The 17,156-nt window shown below is 43.8% G+C and overlaps 1 protein-coding gene across 1 annotated transcript in view; it reads left to right on the top strand.

Annotated features, from left to right (window-relative positions):
* OPHN1 (oligophrenin 1) overlaps positions 1 to 17,156 on the top strand; it is a 276,933-nt gene that overhangs the window by 127,098 nt on the left and 132,679 nt on the right. Inside the window, exon 4 of the mRNA XM_036740449.1 lies at positions 7,211 to 7,282. Within this exon, the coding sequence (XP_036596344.1) occupies positions 7,211 to 7,282 (72 nt within the window). The remainder of the gene's footprint in view (positions 1 to 7,210; positions 7,283 to 17,156) is intronic.

The raw sequence follows: 17,156 nt of genomic DNA on the forward strand, positions 1-17,156 counted from the left end.
AGGGGCTCTTAACTTGGGATATATATGTATATGTGTATGTGTGTGTGTGTGTATATATATATATATATATATATATATATATATATATACAGAGAGAGAGAGAGAGTGCGTGTTAGTTTAGAGCAGGGGTTCTTAACTTGGGATCCATGAACTTTAGGACAGTTGGGAGCCATGGAAGGTTTTTGAATAGAGAGCTGACATATCTACGTATCTGTCCATAAATTAATATGTGGTAGTGGTGTGAAGGATGGATTGGAGGGGAAAGAGAATAGAAGCAGGACTTTTTAGGCAATTGTAGTAATTCAGAGAGATGGCATCGTGGCCCACATGAGGGTGGTGGCATTGCACATAGAGAGGAGGAGATAGATGCTAGGGATATTGCAGAGGAAGAATCAGCTTGAATTGGTAATAGGAGAGGTAAGGAAGAAGGCTGTTCCAGTCATGACTCTGAGACCGTGGGAGCTGGACTGGGTGTCTGCCCCTTCTTGGCTGTCTTCATTGATAGCAACAACAGTACTTTAAACACTCTTCAGAGGTCTGAGATTTCATCAGTACCTCCATGGATTCAGCTCTTACCTCCATTGCACTTTAGCGGACTGTCTTCATGGCTTCCTGTGGCTGAAAATCTTTAGCCCAGGGTGATGGTGGCTATTGCTTACATTTCTGTTGCCCCTTAAGTCTTACGGAACAATTGCTTCACAACTCCTCTCTTCTGGGAGGCTTTCTTTGGTGTGTTCTGGATGGGTACAGGCACCCGAGGTGACCTCGTAGGATGCATTCTAACTCTGTGCTACCATTAATTAGCCCTTACCCTTAAAACTGGGCAGCTAGGTGGCACAGTGGATAGAGCGCTCATCCCGGTGTCAGGAAGACTCTGCTTCCTGAGTTCAAATCTGGCCCCAAACTCTTACTAGCTCTGTGATCCTAGGCAAGTTACTTCACTCTGCCTCAGTTTCCTCATCTGTCAAATGAGCTAGAGAAGGAAATGGTAAACCAATCCAGTATCTTGGTTGTGAAAACCCCAAATGAGGTCATGAAGAGTCGGGCATGACTGAAAAACAACTGAACACACTTAAAACTGAGGTCTCTCTTATCAAATTTCAGTTGCTTCTCAGGTCTTTGTTTTATGATTGGTTGTGACGTGATGGCCCTTTGGGATGGGGCCCATGTCCCTCATTGCTCGTGAGCCCCTACATTGTCTCCGTGCTTGAAGGGAAGAAGCCATCTTGTTGGCTTGAGTGGCTTTCTCTGTCCCTAGCAATGCATTTTTCCAAGTTTCTTCTTTAATTCAATTGCATTTGGTAAGAAACCTGGTCTATTAGATAAACTGAAGTGTTAAGGATAGAATTCTCCAGGCTATCATGGGAGGGACTATGGAGACCATGATCTGGAAGAAGTGATTAGACAACAGGTATTTATTCAGTCCATTCACTGTGCCAGGCACTCTGCCAGGTGCTTGATGTTTGTTTCTTGATTGTGGTGTAGGATTTCATTGGTGCAGGGTAATCCCAGTGTGAAAACTCCCTTCAACAATGCGGATTGACACCCACTCTCTCCCTTGCTGTCTTAGAGAGTTGCCTGGTGTCACTGAGACATACAGCGACAGAAGTGGAATTTCTAGGTCCATTATACACCATGTGTTATTTCAGCTGCCTTTTGCTAGGGATGCAAGAGAGAAATGAAAACAGTCCATGCCCTTAAGGAGCTGGCAGTCTGGATGAGAGAGAATGAGGAGGCAATACATTGGCTGAAAGTAGTGGGGATGGAAGGGAGGGAGTGTTAGATATCTATATCTAACATAGAAGGAACCATGGAGGATCATCAAGTCCAGTGATGTCAAACTCAGATAACAAGGGATCCCTGCTGGGGGCATACTGACTTAGAAAACCCCACATTAACATTGTGTTTTGTTGTGGGGCAGGTTGATGACTCAGTGGATGGAGTGCTGGGCCCAGAATTGGGAAGATCTGAGTTTAAATCTGGCCTTAGACATTAGCTGTGTGACTCTGGGCAAGTCATATAACCCCTGTTTGCCTCAGTTCCTCATCTGTAAGATGGGGACACAACTCAAAAAGGAAATAACAGACCACTCCAGTAATCTTTGCCAGGAAATCCTCCATGGGATCGTGAAGAGTGGGACAAGACTGAATAAAAACAACAATTTGTGTTGTATTTTTAATTTATTTTGTTAAACACTTCCCAGTGACATTTTATTCTGGCTTAGGCAGGTCTGGGCTGAAAGTTTGACACCTCTGAACTAGTCCAACCTCCTCACTTGATAGCTAAGGAAGCTGAGACCCAGAGATGTGAAATGGCTGTCCAGGCTCACATGCCAAGACAGGACTCAAACCCAGAACCTCAGGCTTCAAACCCAGTGCTCTTTAGAGGCCATGGTTCTACCTTTCAGGGCAGGTAGTACTAAGAGATTGGAGGATAATGCTGAAGGAGAGGAACATGGCCCTCCAAAAGAGTTCTTGTGCTTCTTTTTGAGTTCCAGAAGGGGAGATACAGTGGAGTGCTACACTGTTCTTTGGCACATGTCCAGAGGGGGAACAGTGAAAGAATCCAGATTCCGAGGATTATCCTGAAGGACCCAGCTCTTCCAGGAAGGCTTCCCTCATCTCCCCACCCTCCCCCCACCCCAGCAATGATTGCTCCCTCCCCTGAACTCTCCCGGGCCTGTCTGTTCCTTCTATACACATAAGTTTATCGTATTCCGAATTGCTAGAATTAATCGCCTTACCAAGAATTCCACTTGGCCATGAGTGAATTTAGAAAAGAAGATTTTTGTTTCGTGTCATTTGTGGCAGGTGACTTGGCCTTTAACCCCCTGTGAAAAAGGGTCACTTTCTAGGTGCAAGCACACCCCAAGATCATTACAAAACCCTTTTTGTAGTCATCTTGATTTTCCTGCCTTGAATCCCATTGGTCAGCATTCACTAAACCCCACCACCTGATTACATCTTCTCATTTCCACATTTCAATGGAAATTGAATTTCATCCTCGTACACTTTATTCTTCTATCAGCGAGGCAATAATCACAGTATAGATGATAACTGTCAATATGCCTATGTAGTTCTGTATCGTAAAATATAAGAGACTCTCCATATAGAAGGTGGAAGTAAACCATTTATTCAGACACCAGAGAACCAGATTCCAAAACCAATAAACCCAGTCCATCATAGCAGCAAAGAAGTTAATATACGTTATCACAGGAGAGAACGATTCCATTCCATAACCTCCCCACCCCCTGCTGGGGCCTTGCCACCAACAAACACACTCACAGCACAACTAGGACACATCTGTTCTCTCCCCTAGCTCTAACCAATCTGAGAATATCCTGTTCCACCCTTCCCTTCCAGTTCCTCTCATTCAGCAAGCTCCTTCTACCACATGTGACTTAGGCTTCCTATGATGTAAGCAGGTCACATGGGCCTATTAATGGGTGGGAAAGATCTTCAAATTTAAATTACCATTACAGTTCTTTAAAAGGAAATGCCCCTTCTAGTCTCTTCCCTGTTTGTTTGCCCCACATAGCATAAGACAGGATTTTCCTCAATTGCTAAGACAATTGATAAAAGTGGTGAGTTGGAAGATTGGAACCCAGGATATCAATGATAAAAGTCCCAGATCTACATTAATGGATAACACTTGGCCTGGCAGTTCTTTTGATATCCAGGAAAAGGCCTTCTCAGAACAAAGAAAAGTAGTAAATATGCTGATTTTCAGGTGGCCAACATCCTCCACTGCCCCCTACCTACAAGTAGTTCTCTTACATTAGCCACCAGTATGGCTTCATATCAGGTTTTCATATAATTTCTATGGAAACAAAATCAACTCATTCCTTACGCATTTGGTTCCTGCTTATTTGGCTATCTCCTGCCTTCCATATTCTACTGTAAACTACACGAGGGCAAAGACTGTGTCTCATTCATCTGGGACCAGTCATCAAGCCTGACAATGCTGCCATACCTCAAGGACAGTTTCCAAGTTGGGACATGAGTACAGTGGGTAGCCCAAGCCTCCCATTGACCTTCAGTTTCTCCTGGATTTCATTTGGTTCCATACTCACCCAGCCCTTGTTTCAAGATCTCTGGTGAGGCAGCTACGTAGCACAGTTATATGACTGAAAGGCACCCCAAGTCAGGTAGACCTGAGTTTAAATCCAGCTTCAGACATGTACTAGCCGTGTGACCTTGGGCAAGTCACTTAATCGCTGATGGCCTCAGTTTTCTGAACTGTAAAATGGGGATAATGATAGCACCTACCTCCCAGGGGTACTGAGTATACAATGAGATAATATTTGTAAGTGCTTAGCATAATGCCCGACACATAGTAGGTATTTAATAAATGCTTCTTTTTTAAAAATTTATTTCTTAGTTTTGGTTTACAACATTCAATTCCACAAGTTTTGGGGTTCCAAATTTTCTCCCCATCCCTCTCCTCCCCCCTCCTTCCCCAAGACGACATGCAATCCAATATAGGTTCTACATATACCTTCACATTAAACTTCTTTTCTTTTCTTTTTTTTTTTTTTGGAGAGAGGAAGGCAGGGCAATTGGGGTTAAGTGACTTGCCCAAGGTCACACAGCTAGTAAGTGTGTCAAGTGTCCGAGGTCACATTTGAACTCATGTCCTCCTGCCTCCAGGCCAGTGTTCTACTCACTGAGCCACCTAGCTGCCCCCATTAAAATTATTTTCATAATAGTCAACCAACACCTCTTAAGAAATGACTTATAGATCACCTCAGAAACTGTACTAGGACAGAAAATTGTTTTATCTACTGGTCATCTCCCCTTATAAAATATAGTTCCTTGAGGACAGAAAGTGTTTCATTTTTTTGGATCCTCATTGCCCAATAGAATGCCTGGCATGTAGTAGGTGCTTAACAAATGCTTGTTGACCAATTGGTTAATGTTGTTTCTACTGTAGTTCTTAACCTGGGGCTTTAAAAATATTTTTATAACTGTATTTCAATATTATTGGCTTCCTTTGAAATTTATTTTATGCATTTAAAAGCGATGCTGACGTTAGAAACATACATTGTCTAGGAATAAGCAAGACTCGTAGGGAAGTCAGGAACATTTTAATTATAATTTACATTCATTCCCCCTGAATAAATGGGTACCTCCCCTGAACAGAGTAGAGGAGAAAGTACAAAGGACTCAGATGGATGCCAGTCCTTTAATAGACCCTCACCTTGACTCTCCTGCCATTGGCCAGATACAACCCCCCTGACTGCCTATGTCATGCCCTCCTCAAATGGCTAGTTTAAGCATGAGTACAAGCTTTTGACCTTTCACCTTACCAACCTGAGGCCTGGTTTCTGCTAAAGCTAGGGTGGGGGAGGGGAGGGAAAGGTACTCTTTCAATTCTGTGGAAACAAAACCCCTCCTCGCATTTCTTACACTGAGAAGGACTCCATGGGCTTCACCAGAGTGTTGCCCATTATTGTATACTGTTGGTGTTTGCTAGATGCTTATTGATTGATTAATGGTGTTTCTCTTCCATAGAGTATAAGCTCCCTGAGGACAGGGACTGTTTCTTTATAACTCATGTGAGAGAAGGGTTCTTTACAAGCCAGATTTTTTAAAAAAGGATTTCTGGCATTCTTAATCCCCTCCCCCAATTCTTTCCTTTCCGATGCTTCCAGGTCTTTGATGGTAGCCCGCTGTTGAGGAAGCTGGGCATAGTGGGACGAAGAAGGGGCTACTCAGGTATTTCCCTCATTCCATCTATGCTGTGAGGATGGAGGGTGATAGTCTTTGCTAGTCTTGGTTGTTATAGTTATCCCTTCCACATCGTGGGCATTAGGGGCACAGCACCCCCATTATCTGGAAAATCTCCATCAAATTTTTTGGCCCTCCCTTCATACCAGAGAAGAAGTCTGAATTATCATGGTATTAAAAGACAAAATATCTTGATATCATACAACATTATGCTTGTGTTTTATGCATTTCTGAGTTTCTAAACTTTTTCTGTGATCTTTGCTGGCCTTCGTGTGTCATCTGTAGCTTCCGCACAACTCCCATTTAATTTCTTACGCCGACCCATGGTATGTTGAAACTGCTGTGGGGAAGTCATGATATGGAAAGGGAGAACTGTAATACTTATACGTGATGGCCCTACAAAGCTCAGTCTTTTCAGTGCTCAGAGCTCTTGCTTCCTAGAAGGACAAAATATATTCTAACCTGAGGAGCAGGCTTGGGAGATGTTGTAATGGTAGAATCCAATCTCAGGGGAAATGTTGAAACAAATGTTGTTCTGTTTTCATGGTACATCACCCAGGGTGGAAATGATTTACTCTGGGAGCCCAGACCATGTGCCTGTTCAATCCTATATAGCCTGGAAAATGATTTGCCTAATTATGGGGTCAGTAATCCCCAAGCTACATTCCCATGTGTTCCTCAGACCCCATCTCCTCCCTTGCCCTGTGCCTCCTCTCTCCCCTTTTGGGCCTCTCCATTTCTGCTGCTGGATATGACCCAGTGTATTTATGGTTTTGAAGCCTCAGAGCAGACTACTAATAAAATCACGAGGAGCCAATAAATTACCCTGCTCTTGTTTCACTCATCAAAGCATTTGGTTTGCAGAGTCTGATTTATGAAGTTACTCAGAAATCAGCACAGAATGGAAAGAACGCTGGCCTGGAAGTCAGGAGAGTCAAGTTCCAGGCCTGGTCCTGCCACTCAAATACTGTGTTGACCTTGGACAAGTCCTTATTGTCTCAAGATAGTTGATTTTTTTCCCTCTCCATCTTTCCAATAAAGGAATCAAAGACTTTTCATGCCCTGCCCAACTTAGATATTCTATGGAGTAAGGCAGAGGCGTCAACCACATGTTCCTGACACTCCTGAGTGTAGCCAAGCCAGATTAAAATGGCACTGGGAAATAATTTTAAAAATTAATAAAAATACAATAAAACATAGATAGATTTACATTTCAAAATTAAGGCAATCTGTGGCTCCTGGGGATTCTTTTGTACAGGTTGGTGGCTCCCATTTCAATTTGAGTTTGTCACTTCTGTAGTAAGGTCGCTTTTGTCTCTAATAAGGTCCCTTTTGGCTCTGACATTCTGTCAGACTCTAAAACTCCAGTTTTTAGGACTTGGTGACTCCTTGGGACTCAGTGACTCTAAGCACAAGGTTATAGAAAGTCCTCCAAGCTCTAATTTGATCATTAAACTAAAGTATGCTTCTTTTTCCCGTAGGTACAAAATGCTAGTGATTTGTTGATCAAACCTCTGGAAAATTTCCGTAAGGAGCAAATTGGCCTCACCAAGGTATGTTTCATTCTTTCTCCTCCCCATCATGGGTGAGATCCTCTTATAGCAGCTGAGTGGCTTGTCATTAGACTACATGCTAGACTAGTCCAAGGGTGAGGGTGTTTATGATACTTAAGAGGTCATTAGACCTGGGTTCTAGGCCTAGCCCTGTCAGTAGCTTGCCATGTGACTGTAGACAAGTCACTTTTCCCTCTCTGTGCCTCAGTTTCCTTCTCTAGAAAATGAAGTAGTTGAATAAGAGGTTTTCTAAGGTCCTCCTTATCCTAACTAAATCCTTGGATTCTATAATCCTCTGTTTTACCTGGGATATGCTTCTTCTGACAAGTCCTTTGGGTCAAGAAACTGAAAGCAATATTTAATAGACTTCCCAGAATGCTTTTTGCATGCCAAGCCTGTGAGGAAATGAGGCTTGGGGGAATGGTGGTGAAGTGCCAAAAAGCAGGCACTGGAACCCAGGTTTTGGGACTTCAAATTCTACCATAGCTAGTGAAAAAGAGCCATGTGGTTGGAGTGATGGTTCCTCCCTCCTTGCCTGGCACAAATCACATAACAATGGCTTGGGAAGGGCTAGGAATGAGGCCTGTACTTAGCCAGAGGAAATTATTCCCCTCAGGTCCCCTAGGGTCTCATTTTGATCACTGTTGAATAAGCAGATGCAATAGATAAGGGGTCAAAGGAGAACAATTTCCAAAAGAAGGAATATAAACTATCAACAGCCACATGAAAAAAAGCCTGCAAATAAAGAATAATGAAAAAAATGTTTTGCCTCACAGCCATCAAATTAGAAAAATGCAGATAGTATTGGAGGTGCTATGGGAAGGCAGGCACACTAATGGGCTGCTGGTACACTGTGAATTGATCCAGTTGTTCTGGAAAAAAGAATTGGGAAATATGCAGAAGAAAATAGAAGGAAGTTCAGAAAAAGACAGACAAGCAAGGCAATTTTGTTACTATCCTGTTAAATTTAACGTACACTTTAAAACAAAAAATGCATATAATAGAAGTTCACAGTTTTCATATACGAAAAAGAAGAAAATTTGGAATTATTTAAGAAAAATCACCAAACCCTTGATAGCCTTTGCCCTAGTGCTCTCAATACTAAACATATACTCCCAAGAAGGTTGAAGACAAAAAGAAAGGTCCCACATAGGCCAAAATATTTATAACAGCACTTTCTGTGGTAGCAAAGAACTAGAAACAAAGTGAGTACCCATCAATTGGGGGAATAGCTGAATAAATCGTGTTATGTGAATATGATAGAATATTATTGTGCTATAAGAAATGAAGAATATGAAGAATTCAGAGAAACATGGGAAGATTTGTCTGAACAGATGCAGAGCAAAGAAAGCAAAACTAGGGAAACAACATACATAATGATTACACTGGAAAATGCAGTGACCAGGACTATTTCCAGAAACAACTCCTCTCAGCAGGGAGGTGCTGGATTCTAGGTGAGAAATGCTATATTTGCTGTCAGACATACTATGACAGTTTATTCTGCTTACCTGTTTTTCTTGGTTAAAAGAGTGGTTCCCGGAGATTGTTGGGAATTTGGGATTGACAATGATATAAAAAGCAAAAAATATCAATAAACATGACAAAATCATTGGTAGGGAGGATAGTTGAGAAGTGGAAGAACGTTTTCAAAACCACAGGTAGAACACAAAAATAATGAACAAGGTCATGGTGTGTGATACAACCCAGGGTAACCCAAGGTGCAGGATGTAAAGACTTGGCTTATTGGAGAGCTACATGATGTAGTGGCAAGAACGCCAAACTTGAAATCAGAACATCTGTGCTCAAGCCCTGGCTCTCCCACTTCTCAACCTCCATTTCCACCTCTATAAGATGATAGGGTGAATTTCTAAGGTACCTTGCAGCTCTAATGTTTTATGTTTGAAGGTCCCCTCTAACTCTAATATCCATTGGTATTGGGACTCTTGGACATTCCCATTGCATTCTGGACTCCCCATGTACTCATAACCCATAGGGAGAAGCATTCTGAGGGCAACTGAAAAGAGGCAAATGGGGAGAGTGGGGACCAAGAGCCTCAGAAGACAGTGACATAGTTGATGAATATTCTGTGACCATTTCTGTGACCAAGAACTGGGGAACTATGGGAATGAAGTGGAAATAGAAGGCACCAGAATTGGTTAGTTCCCAAATGAGAGTGGATATTTGTGAGTCGTTGATTTAACAGGGCTTCAAATTCTGGTTTATCAAAACGTGATTGGAAACCTCCTAGCTGTGGTAGTATAAGAGGAGATTTAATCTCTCTCTCTCTCTCTCTCTGTCTCTCTCTCTTTCTCTCTCTCACACACACACACACACACACACACACACACACACACACTACCACCACCACCACCGTCATTGATTTGTTGGGACCAAAAGTTATCTGTTCTTTCTGAATTGTATTTTTGCTCTGTAATATCACCTTCATCTATGAGTGTTGGAATATATGTAAATAGCTAGGTGCCCCTTTGTTGTACTTGGTTCCTGTATTGAATAACAACAGAGAAGGGAATAGAGAAGAGACTCATTTTGACTCAAGAAAGAAGGCTCTAAGTTGGGGTATCTTGAGGGTTTCAAGTTGGAGAAGTCTGTTGGATCCAGATTGTGTGGGATTTGAAATGCCAGGCCAGTGAGTTTGGGTTTTGTCCTCTGGGCAATCGGGAGCCACTCAGCATTTATAAGCAGGACAGTGGCATGTTAAGAGCTATGTTTTAGAACATTGAATCCAATGGTGTTAGGTAGGGTAGATTGAAGGGGGGAGAGAATGGCTGCAGAGAGATGATTGTCATTATCCAGGCTAGAAATTTCCAGGCTAGGGTTTCTGCAGTGAAAATAGAAAGGAAGGAGGTCAAATCTTAGGATTTGATGACTGATTTGATGTGGGGGAAGAAGGGAGAGATGGATTCCTAGCAGCAAGTGATCCTGCTAACTGGGCATGCTGTCCATCCTGATGATGTGCTAGTTCATGGTCAGGGATGGTACAGACATCACCTCTGATCTGGAGTTTGGTGTTTAGGGTCAGGAATCCCATTGTGATTTGTCCAGATGTAATCTGGCCTGTGTAAACAAACTACTACTAACCAAATTCCCAGGAGATGGTCTCGTAAACCAAAATGGTACCCTAGTCACTTATAAATCAAGCAGCCAGTCACTTGCCTGGCAAAGATTGACTTGGCAAACACAGACTTAGGGACTGATGGTTGTAACTGTCTTCAGGATGTCTTCTAAGTTTGCCTTAAACCCAATAGACCTTCTTTTCCCACTCGAGAGAATACGTTGTTCAACCTCTGCTACTAGTGAGAGCCAACATTTCTCACATGCTTCACGATTACCAAGTGCTGACCCTCACAGCACCGCTATGAGGTAGGTGGTAGAAAGATCATTTCCAACATTTGACTCTCAGAGAGGTTAAGTAGCTTTCCTGAGGTCACACAGCTAAATGTTTGAACTAGGATGTAAATCAAAGTCTTCTTTTTCCTAGTCAGGGCCCTTATCAGCATCTTGAGTTGACAGAGTAGATCTAGAACACTAGTGGTGTTATAACACTGATTGTTCTCTTCCTATTTTCAAGGTTCCAAGTTGACACTCAGAATTTCTCATTTTCATTGTTCTGTGAAATCTTTTTAAAAAAAATCTTTTTGGTCACAAATTTACAATCCGTTTCATACACTAGGTGAAATTTTAAAATTAATTTCTATTGACAATCCATAGTCTCATTTGGCTAGAATCATAGAATCATGAGATATTAGCTCTGGGAGGGAGCTTATAAGGCAGGATGTCAGAAATGACAGTGGCTTTGGAACATACTGTCAGTATGTTTGGAACATGTTTGGAACAGTGAATGTAAGAGATGAGAGGGCTCTTAGACCATAGAGTGTGTCAGAACTGGGAGGGGCCTTAGAACAGGGAATGTCAGACCTTGGAGGGATGTCAAAACATAGAATGTCAGTCAGAGCTGGGAGGGACCTTAGAACAGGGAATGTCAGAACTGGGAGGGGCCTTAGAACAGGTGATATCAGAACTGGGAGGGGCCTCAGAACAGAGGATGTCAGAGCTGGAAGGACCCTTAGAACAGAATATGTCAGAGCTGGGAGGGACCTTAGAACAGGGGATGTCAGAGTTAGGAGGGACCTTGGAACCGGGGATGTCAGAGTTGGGAGGGGTCTCAAAACAGACGATGTAAGATAGGGTATGTCAGGGTATGTCAAAACATAGAATGTCAGTCAGAGCTGAGAGGAACCTTAGAACAGGGAATGTCAGAACTGGGAGGGGCCTTAGAACAGGTGATATCAGAGCTGGGAGGGGGGCCTCAGAACAGGGGATGTCAGAGCTGGGAGGGCCCCTAACAGATCATTTAGTTAGAACTCCCTGATTTGAAAGAAGAAAACTGAGGACAAGTATCAAGCTCAGGGTCGCCCAGGGGATCTGAGGCAGAGTTTGGACGTGACCATAGATGTTCTGTGTCTGTCTAGTAAGTACTCTGCATTTCGCTGCTTCCAATTTGACATGTTGAATTGAATGTTATTCTCTGATTACCAAGACTGATGAATCAGCAGCGTCCCTTCGTAACCTCTCCAGCCTTCCTTTGGCCTCATTTCTTGCCCAGCTTGGCTTTGAGTCTTCTGGCCACCTACTCTAGACTCATGTTTGGATAATTTCTGCTGTCCCTCCCACCTCCCCAAGGCCCTGAGCACAGTTCGGCTGAGTCCTCCCACTGTGAATCAAGCTGGATTTGCAGGACCCACCTCTTCCTCCAGATGCAGGACTCTGAGAGGTCCACCAGACCACAGCAGCACAAACAGGATCCGGGCCAACTCTGGCCATAATGGGGTCCTTTCATCCCCTAGCACAGAAGCCCATTAGCTATAGTAAGATAAAGGCGCAGTCATCCCCTCGAGATGCATGACAGGGAGATCATTTGTACCCGTCGAATCATATTTTTCATGTCTTGTCAGAGGTGCCCACAGTACGATGTTTGCAGGCCTCCGGCAGCGGCGCCCTTGCCAGTAGGAAGGGCAGCTGAGTCTCTCCTTTATGTGGCTAGTGGTTGGCCTGGGTCCAGCTGGTTGGGCTAAGACATCCCAGCCTGTGTCTAAGCCGATTTCTGGGGAGCTTGATGCTCCGTATAGTGTGTTCTCAATCAACAGATGCTGGGTAGGAGATGGGGCCCTTGGTCTCATTGCTTCTTCGTCTCTGCCAAGAGGGATTGATCAATTTGTTGGATCTTGTAATTTTATTAAAAGAAATATGTTTGACCTGGAAGTGTGGAAGATAAGAAAAATGTAAGGGATGGAACAAACGAAGCTCCCCAAACCAGACTCCAGGGTAGATTGAGCCAAAGGCATTGTTGGTCTTGGAATGTGTTCAGGGGGCCATTGATTGGGGCTCTGTCTGAGGAGAAGGAGAGGAAACAGTAGAGAATTGGTTATCTTTGTAAATTGGAGAACATTAGTTAGAGCTGGAAGAGCCCTTTGAATGTTGAATTTCAGAGCTTTTTGAGGGACCTTAGAACAGGGAATGTCAGAGCTGGGAAGGGCCTTAGAACACAGAATGTAAGGGCTGGGAGGGGTCTTAGAACACAGAATGTTAGAGCTTTGAGGGGCCTTAGAACTAGGGAATGTCAGAGCTGTGAGGGACCTTAGAACACAGAATGTCAGAGCTGGGAGGGGCCTTAGAACACAGAATGTCAGAGCTGGGAGGGGCCTTAGAACACAGAATGTCAGAGCTGGGAGGGGCCTTAGAACACAGAATGTCAGAGCTGGGAGGGGCCTTAGAACACAGGATATAAGGGCTGGGAGGGGCCTTAGAACAGGGAATGTCAGAGCTGGGAGGGGCCTTAGAACACAGAATGTTAGGGGTGGGAGGGGCCTTAGAATAGAGAATGGCAGAGCTGGGAAGGCCTTAGAACACAGAATGGTAGAGCTGGGAGGGGCCTTAGAACATAGAATGTCAGAGCTGGGAAGGCCTTAGAACACAGAATGTCAGAGCGGGGGGGGGGGGGGGGCTTTGAATATGTGATATTGGGCCTGGCGGGGACCTCGGCACCATTCCTAAACCATGGGGTCCAGAAAAGAGCCCAGTACTTCAGCTGTGGTTGGACCAGGGAAGAACACAGTAGGATAGCGCCCCATCTTCTTTCTGGAGGCTAGCCCTCTCTTAGCATAGGGCAAGATTATCTTAGTATTTTTTTGGCTAACACACAACACCACTGGCTAACTTTGAGCTTGCAGTCTGCTAAACCCTCCACTCATATCTTTTCCCAAAACACAGTTGTCTAGCCAGGTCTTGTACTTGTAAAGTTAATTTTCTCAGCTCAAGTATAAGAATTTGATATTTACTCCTATTAGAAATTATCTTATTAGATTCAGCCCAGTGTTCTAGCCTGTCAGGTTCTGCTTGGATCCTGGCCCTGTCATCCAGTTCAGTGGTGTGAAACTTGAATACAAATGGGGCCAATAAACTGGCAGCATATTGGCTTAGAAAACCACATATCAACATCATCTATTGCTCTGTTATATTTTTATTTATGAAATGTTTCCCAGTTATATTTTTATCTGGCTTGAGCTTCACTTGGGAGTATTATGGGCTGCATGTTTGATACTTCTGATCCAGTGCATTAGCCTGCCCTCCCAGCTTGATATCATCTGCACATTGATAAGGACGCCATCTGTGCCTTTACATAAATAAGCCAGTAATGAAGATACTTGACGTCCTGGAGCCAGGCAAAGATCCCTGGGGCAGTCCTCTAGAGACCTTCTGTCAAGTGGACGTGGAACCATGAATTATCATGTACCCAGTTCTAGATCCAACTAAGTATACTAGCATCTAATCCAGGGGTAGGGAACCCGTGGCTTCGAGGCCACATGTGGCCTTCTAGGTCCTCAGGTGTGGCCTTTCGACTGAATCCAAATTTTACAGAACAAATCCTTTTATGAAAGAGATGTGTTCTATGAAGTTTGGATTCCGTCAAAGGGCAAAATTTGAAGACTTAGAGGGGATTTTCTCTGTGAAGTTTGGATTCAGTCAGAGGGCCATGCTTGAGGACCTAGAGGGAATTTTCTCTGTGAAGTTTGAATTCAGTCAGAGGGCTGAACTTGGGGACCTAGAGGGGATTTGTTCTGTGAAGTTTGGATTCAGTCCAAGGGCTGCACTTGAGGTCCTACGGGGGTTTCTTCTGTGAAGTTTGGATTCAGTCAGAGGGCTACACTTGAGGACCTAGAGGGCCACGTGTGGCCTTGAGGCTGCAAGTTCCCCACCCTTGATCTAACCTAATTCTCTCCATCTTTTTCACCAGAATAATTTGAGGTACGTTTTCAAATACTTCATTAAAATCTAGACAAACCAGATCCCCAGCTTTCCCCCGCCTGGCTTCATAACCAGTAAAAAAAGGAAATGACTTGAGCTTGGCATGGCCTGTTTTTGATGAAGCTTGGCTGGCTCTTTGCATTTGCTGCTTCCCTTTCCAGCTCTTCGCCAACCGCTTTTGAATGATCTGTTATTGAACTTCCCCTGAAATTGAAGTCAGGCTCAGTGGCGTCCCGAGTTTCCAGCCTCTCTTTTGTTCCTTGTTTTGAAAAAGAAACATTTTCCTATCTGCAGCCCCCATGGTCCCCCTCCCATTCTCCCCCCTCATGCTCAGCATCACAGCTGCACATTCTTTCAGCACTCTGGGTTATAGGTCATTTGGCCGGGATGCCACGAACCCATCCAGGGCAACTTCAGTGTCCTCCTCGTGCTTTCTCCCAGTTTATCTTAGGTATCATCACCTTCTCATCAGCAAGTTTCATTCTGTCCCCTCCTGGCTAAAGGTTGTTCTGCTTGGAAGAGTAAACCTGAACAGAGTGAGGGCTGAGCCACCATGCCCTCTGTCTGTTGGCAGATTGAAGTTGTGGCTCTGATCTTCCTCTTTTTCCAAACAGAACTTAAAAACCCTCCTTTCTGTTGCTCTGAGCCTTCCTTATCAGGCCTTGGTTCTCCTTTTTCAATTTATGAATCCCCTGTGCTGTTCTTCGAATACCCGGCAACACCTTTCTATTCATCCTGCTCCCTGCCCTTGCTGCCATCTCTGGCCCATATCTTTTTTCGAATCTAAGGTGCCCAGTGATTCTCTGCATCAATCTCTCCAGGGGACTTTTCTTTTTTTCCCCCCCTCATCAAATTTATTTCCCTTTGTGTTTTGTGAATTTCATTTCTGAGAGTCTCCCCTTCCTCCTGGGCTAGCTTCCATATAGAATTGTGGGCATGGCATCCTCCCTAGCCTTTCTCTGAACCCTTTGAAAGCTGCTTATCTCAAATCCAGGGTCCAAGTCAGACGGTGCCCAGATTTCCTCTCCTCTGCTCTCAAAATGGCCTCTGGGACAGAGTAGTTACTTCCTCCCAGCGTTCCTATCATTTTTGCCTCAGCAGCTAATTCTTCCTGGTTAGTGAGACTCAGATCTGCAAAATATTTTTTCCTTCTTAGTTCTTCCATGTGCATTCTGAAGCATGAGATTATCAGTAAGAAGCTATTAGTTATTCTGCTTTTGAAAGAGAGAGTGCTCCATATTCTCCATCTGGAGAACTGAAGGCCCTTGTCACTATCATGCCCTACTCCTCTCTGTACCAGACTTGTGATCTGTTTCCTATGCATTCCTCATCTATTTCTTCCTTCTGCCCAGATGGTCTGTAGTTTACTCAATGGGGGAAAAATTACTTCTGTTTCTCCTTTCATTCACCTTTAACCAGCTTCTCCCCATTGTGCTTCCTCCTCTTTCCTCAATTTTCTCACGGGAGTATGCCATTTTAATATATAATGTGATCCTACCTTAACCTGTCTTGTTTCCACAAAGCCATCATTTCGGGCATGGCCTTTTGTCCAGGTAAGACTTGGTGTTATCTGTGAGGACAGATTTGTTTTAGGGCCTCTAGATCAGATTATTTATTGCCTAAGCTTTGGATGGTTGGGCTTAGGCACTTGAGAACACAAGTTCCACTACTGGCTCCTTTCCTTTCTTAAATTTTGTCTCTTATGAACTTTTGCTAGGTGTCTCATTCATTGGCGCCTCTTCTTCCTTCATTTCAGGTAGCTAGGTGGTGCTGCAGTGGATATAGTGCCTGGCCTGGAGTCAGGAAGACTCATCTTTCTTAGATCCTGTCTGGCCTCAGACACTTACAAACTGTGTGACCCTGGGCAAGTCACTTCACCCTGTTTGCTTCAGTTTCCTCACCTGTAAAGTGAGAAGGAAATGGCAGACCACTTCAGTATCTTTGTCAAGAAAACTCCAAATGGGGTCACAAAGCATTGGACAGGACTGAAACAACTTCCTTCATTTTCTCTACTCTCATTCCATTAATTTTATCCTTCCTCCATTATTTTAGTTAGAAGCCCTTTCTAGGAGATTTGCGAGACCATGCATACCCTCCCTGGTCATTCCTATTGACATGATCCAGAAATCTAAACCCGACTACCCAGACATTATCTTCCCGGCCAACTGTTCACTTCCCAAATCAATGATACTTTTTGAATCTCTTGTAATCTGCTTCCTGAAATCTTCCTCTATTTTCTCTTTCTGTCAAGATGGCTTGTATTAATTATGTGGTGATGAACACTGATGATCTGTGTTAGACACAGACCTTATAAGCCAGGTAGGGAAAGCTGGGGCTCTGGTTTGTCTAGATTTTAATGAAGTATTTGAAAAGGTACCTCATATTATTCTGGTAAAAAAGATGGAGAGAATTAGGTTAAATCAGGGGTGGGGAACCTGCAGCCTGAAGGCCACATGTGGCCCTCAAGGTCCTCAAGTGTGACCCTCTGATGGAATCCAAACTTCGCAGAACAAGTCCCCTCTAGGTCCTCAAGTGCAACGCTTTGACTGAA

This window comes from Trichosurus vulpecula (genome assembly GCF_011100635.1).
Source record: "Trichosurus vulpecula isolate mTriVul1 chromosome X unlocalized genomic scaffold, mTriVul1.pri SUPER_X_unloc_1, whole genome shotgun sequence".
NCBI lineage: Eukaryota > Metazoa > Chordata > Mammalia > Diprotodontia > Phalangeridae > Trichosurus > Trichosurus vulpecula.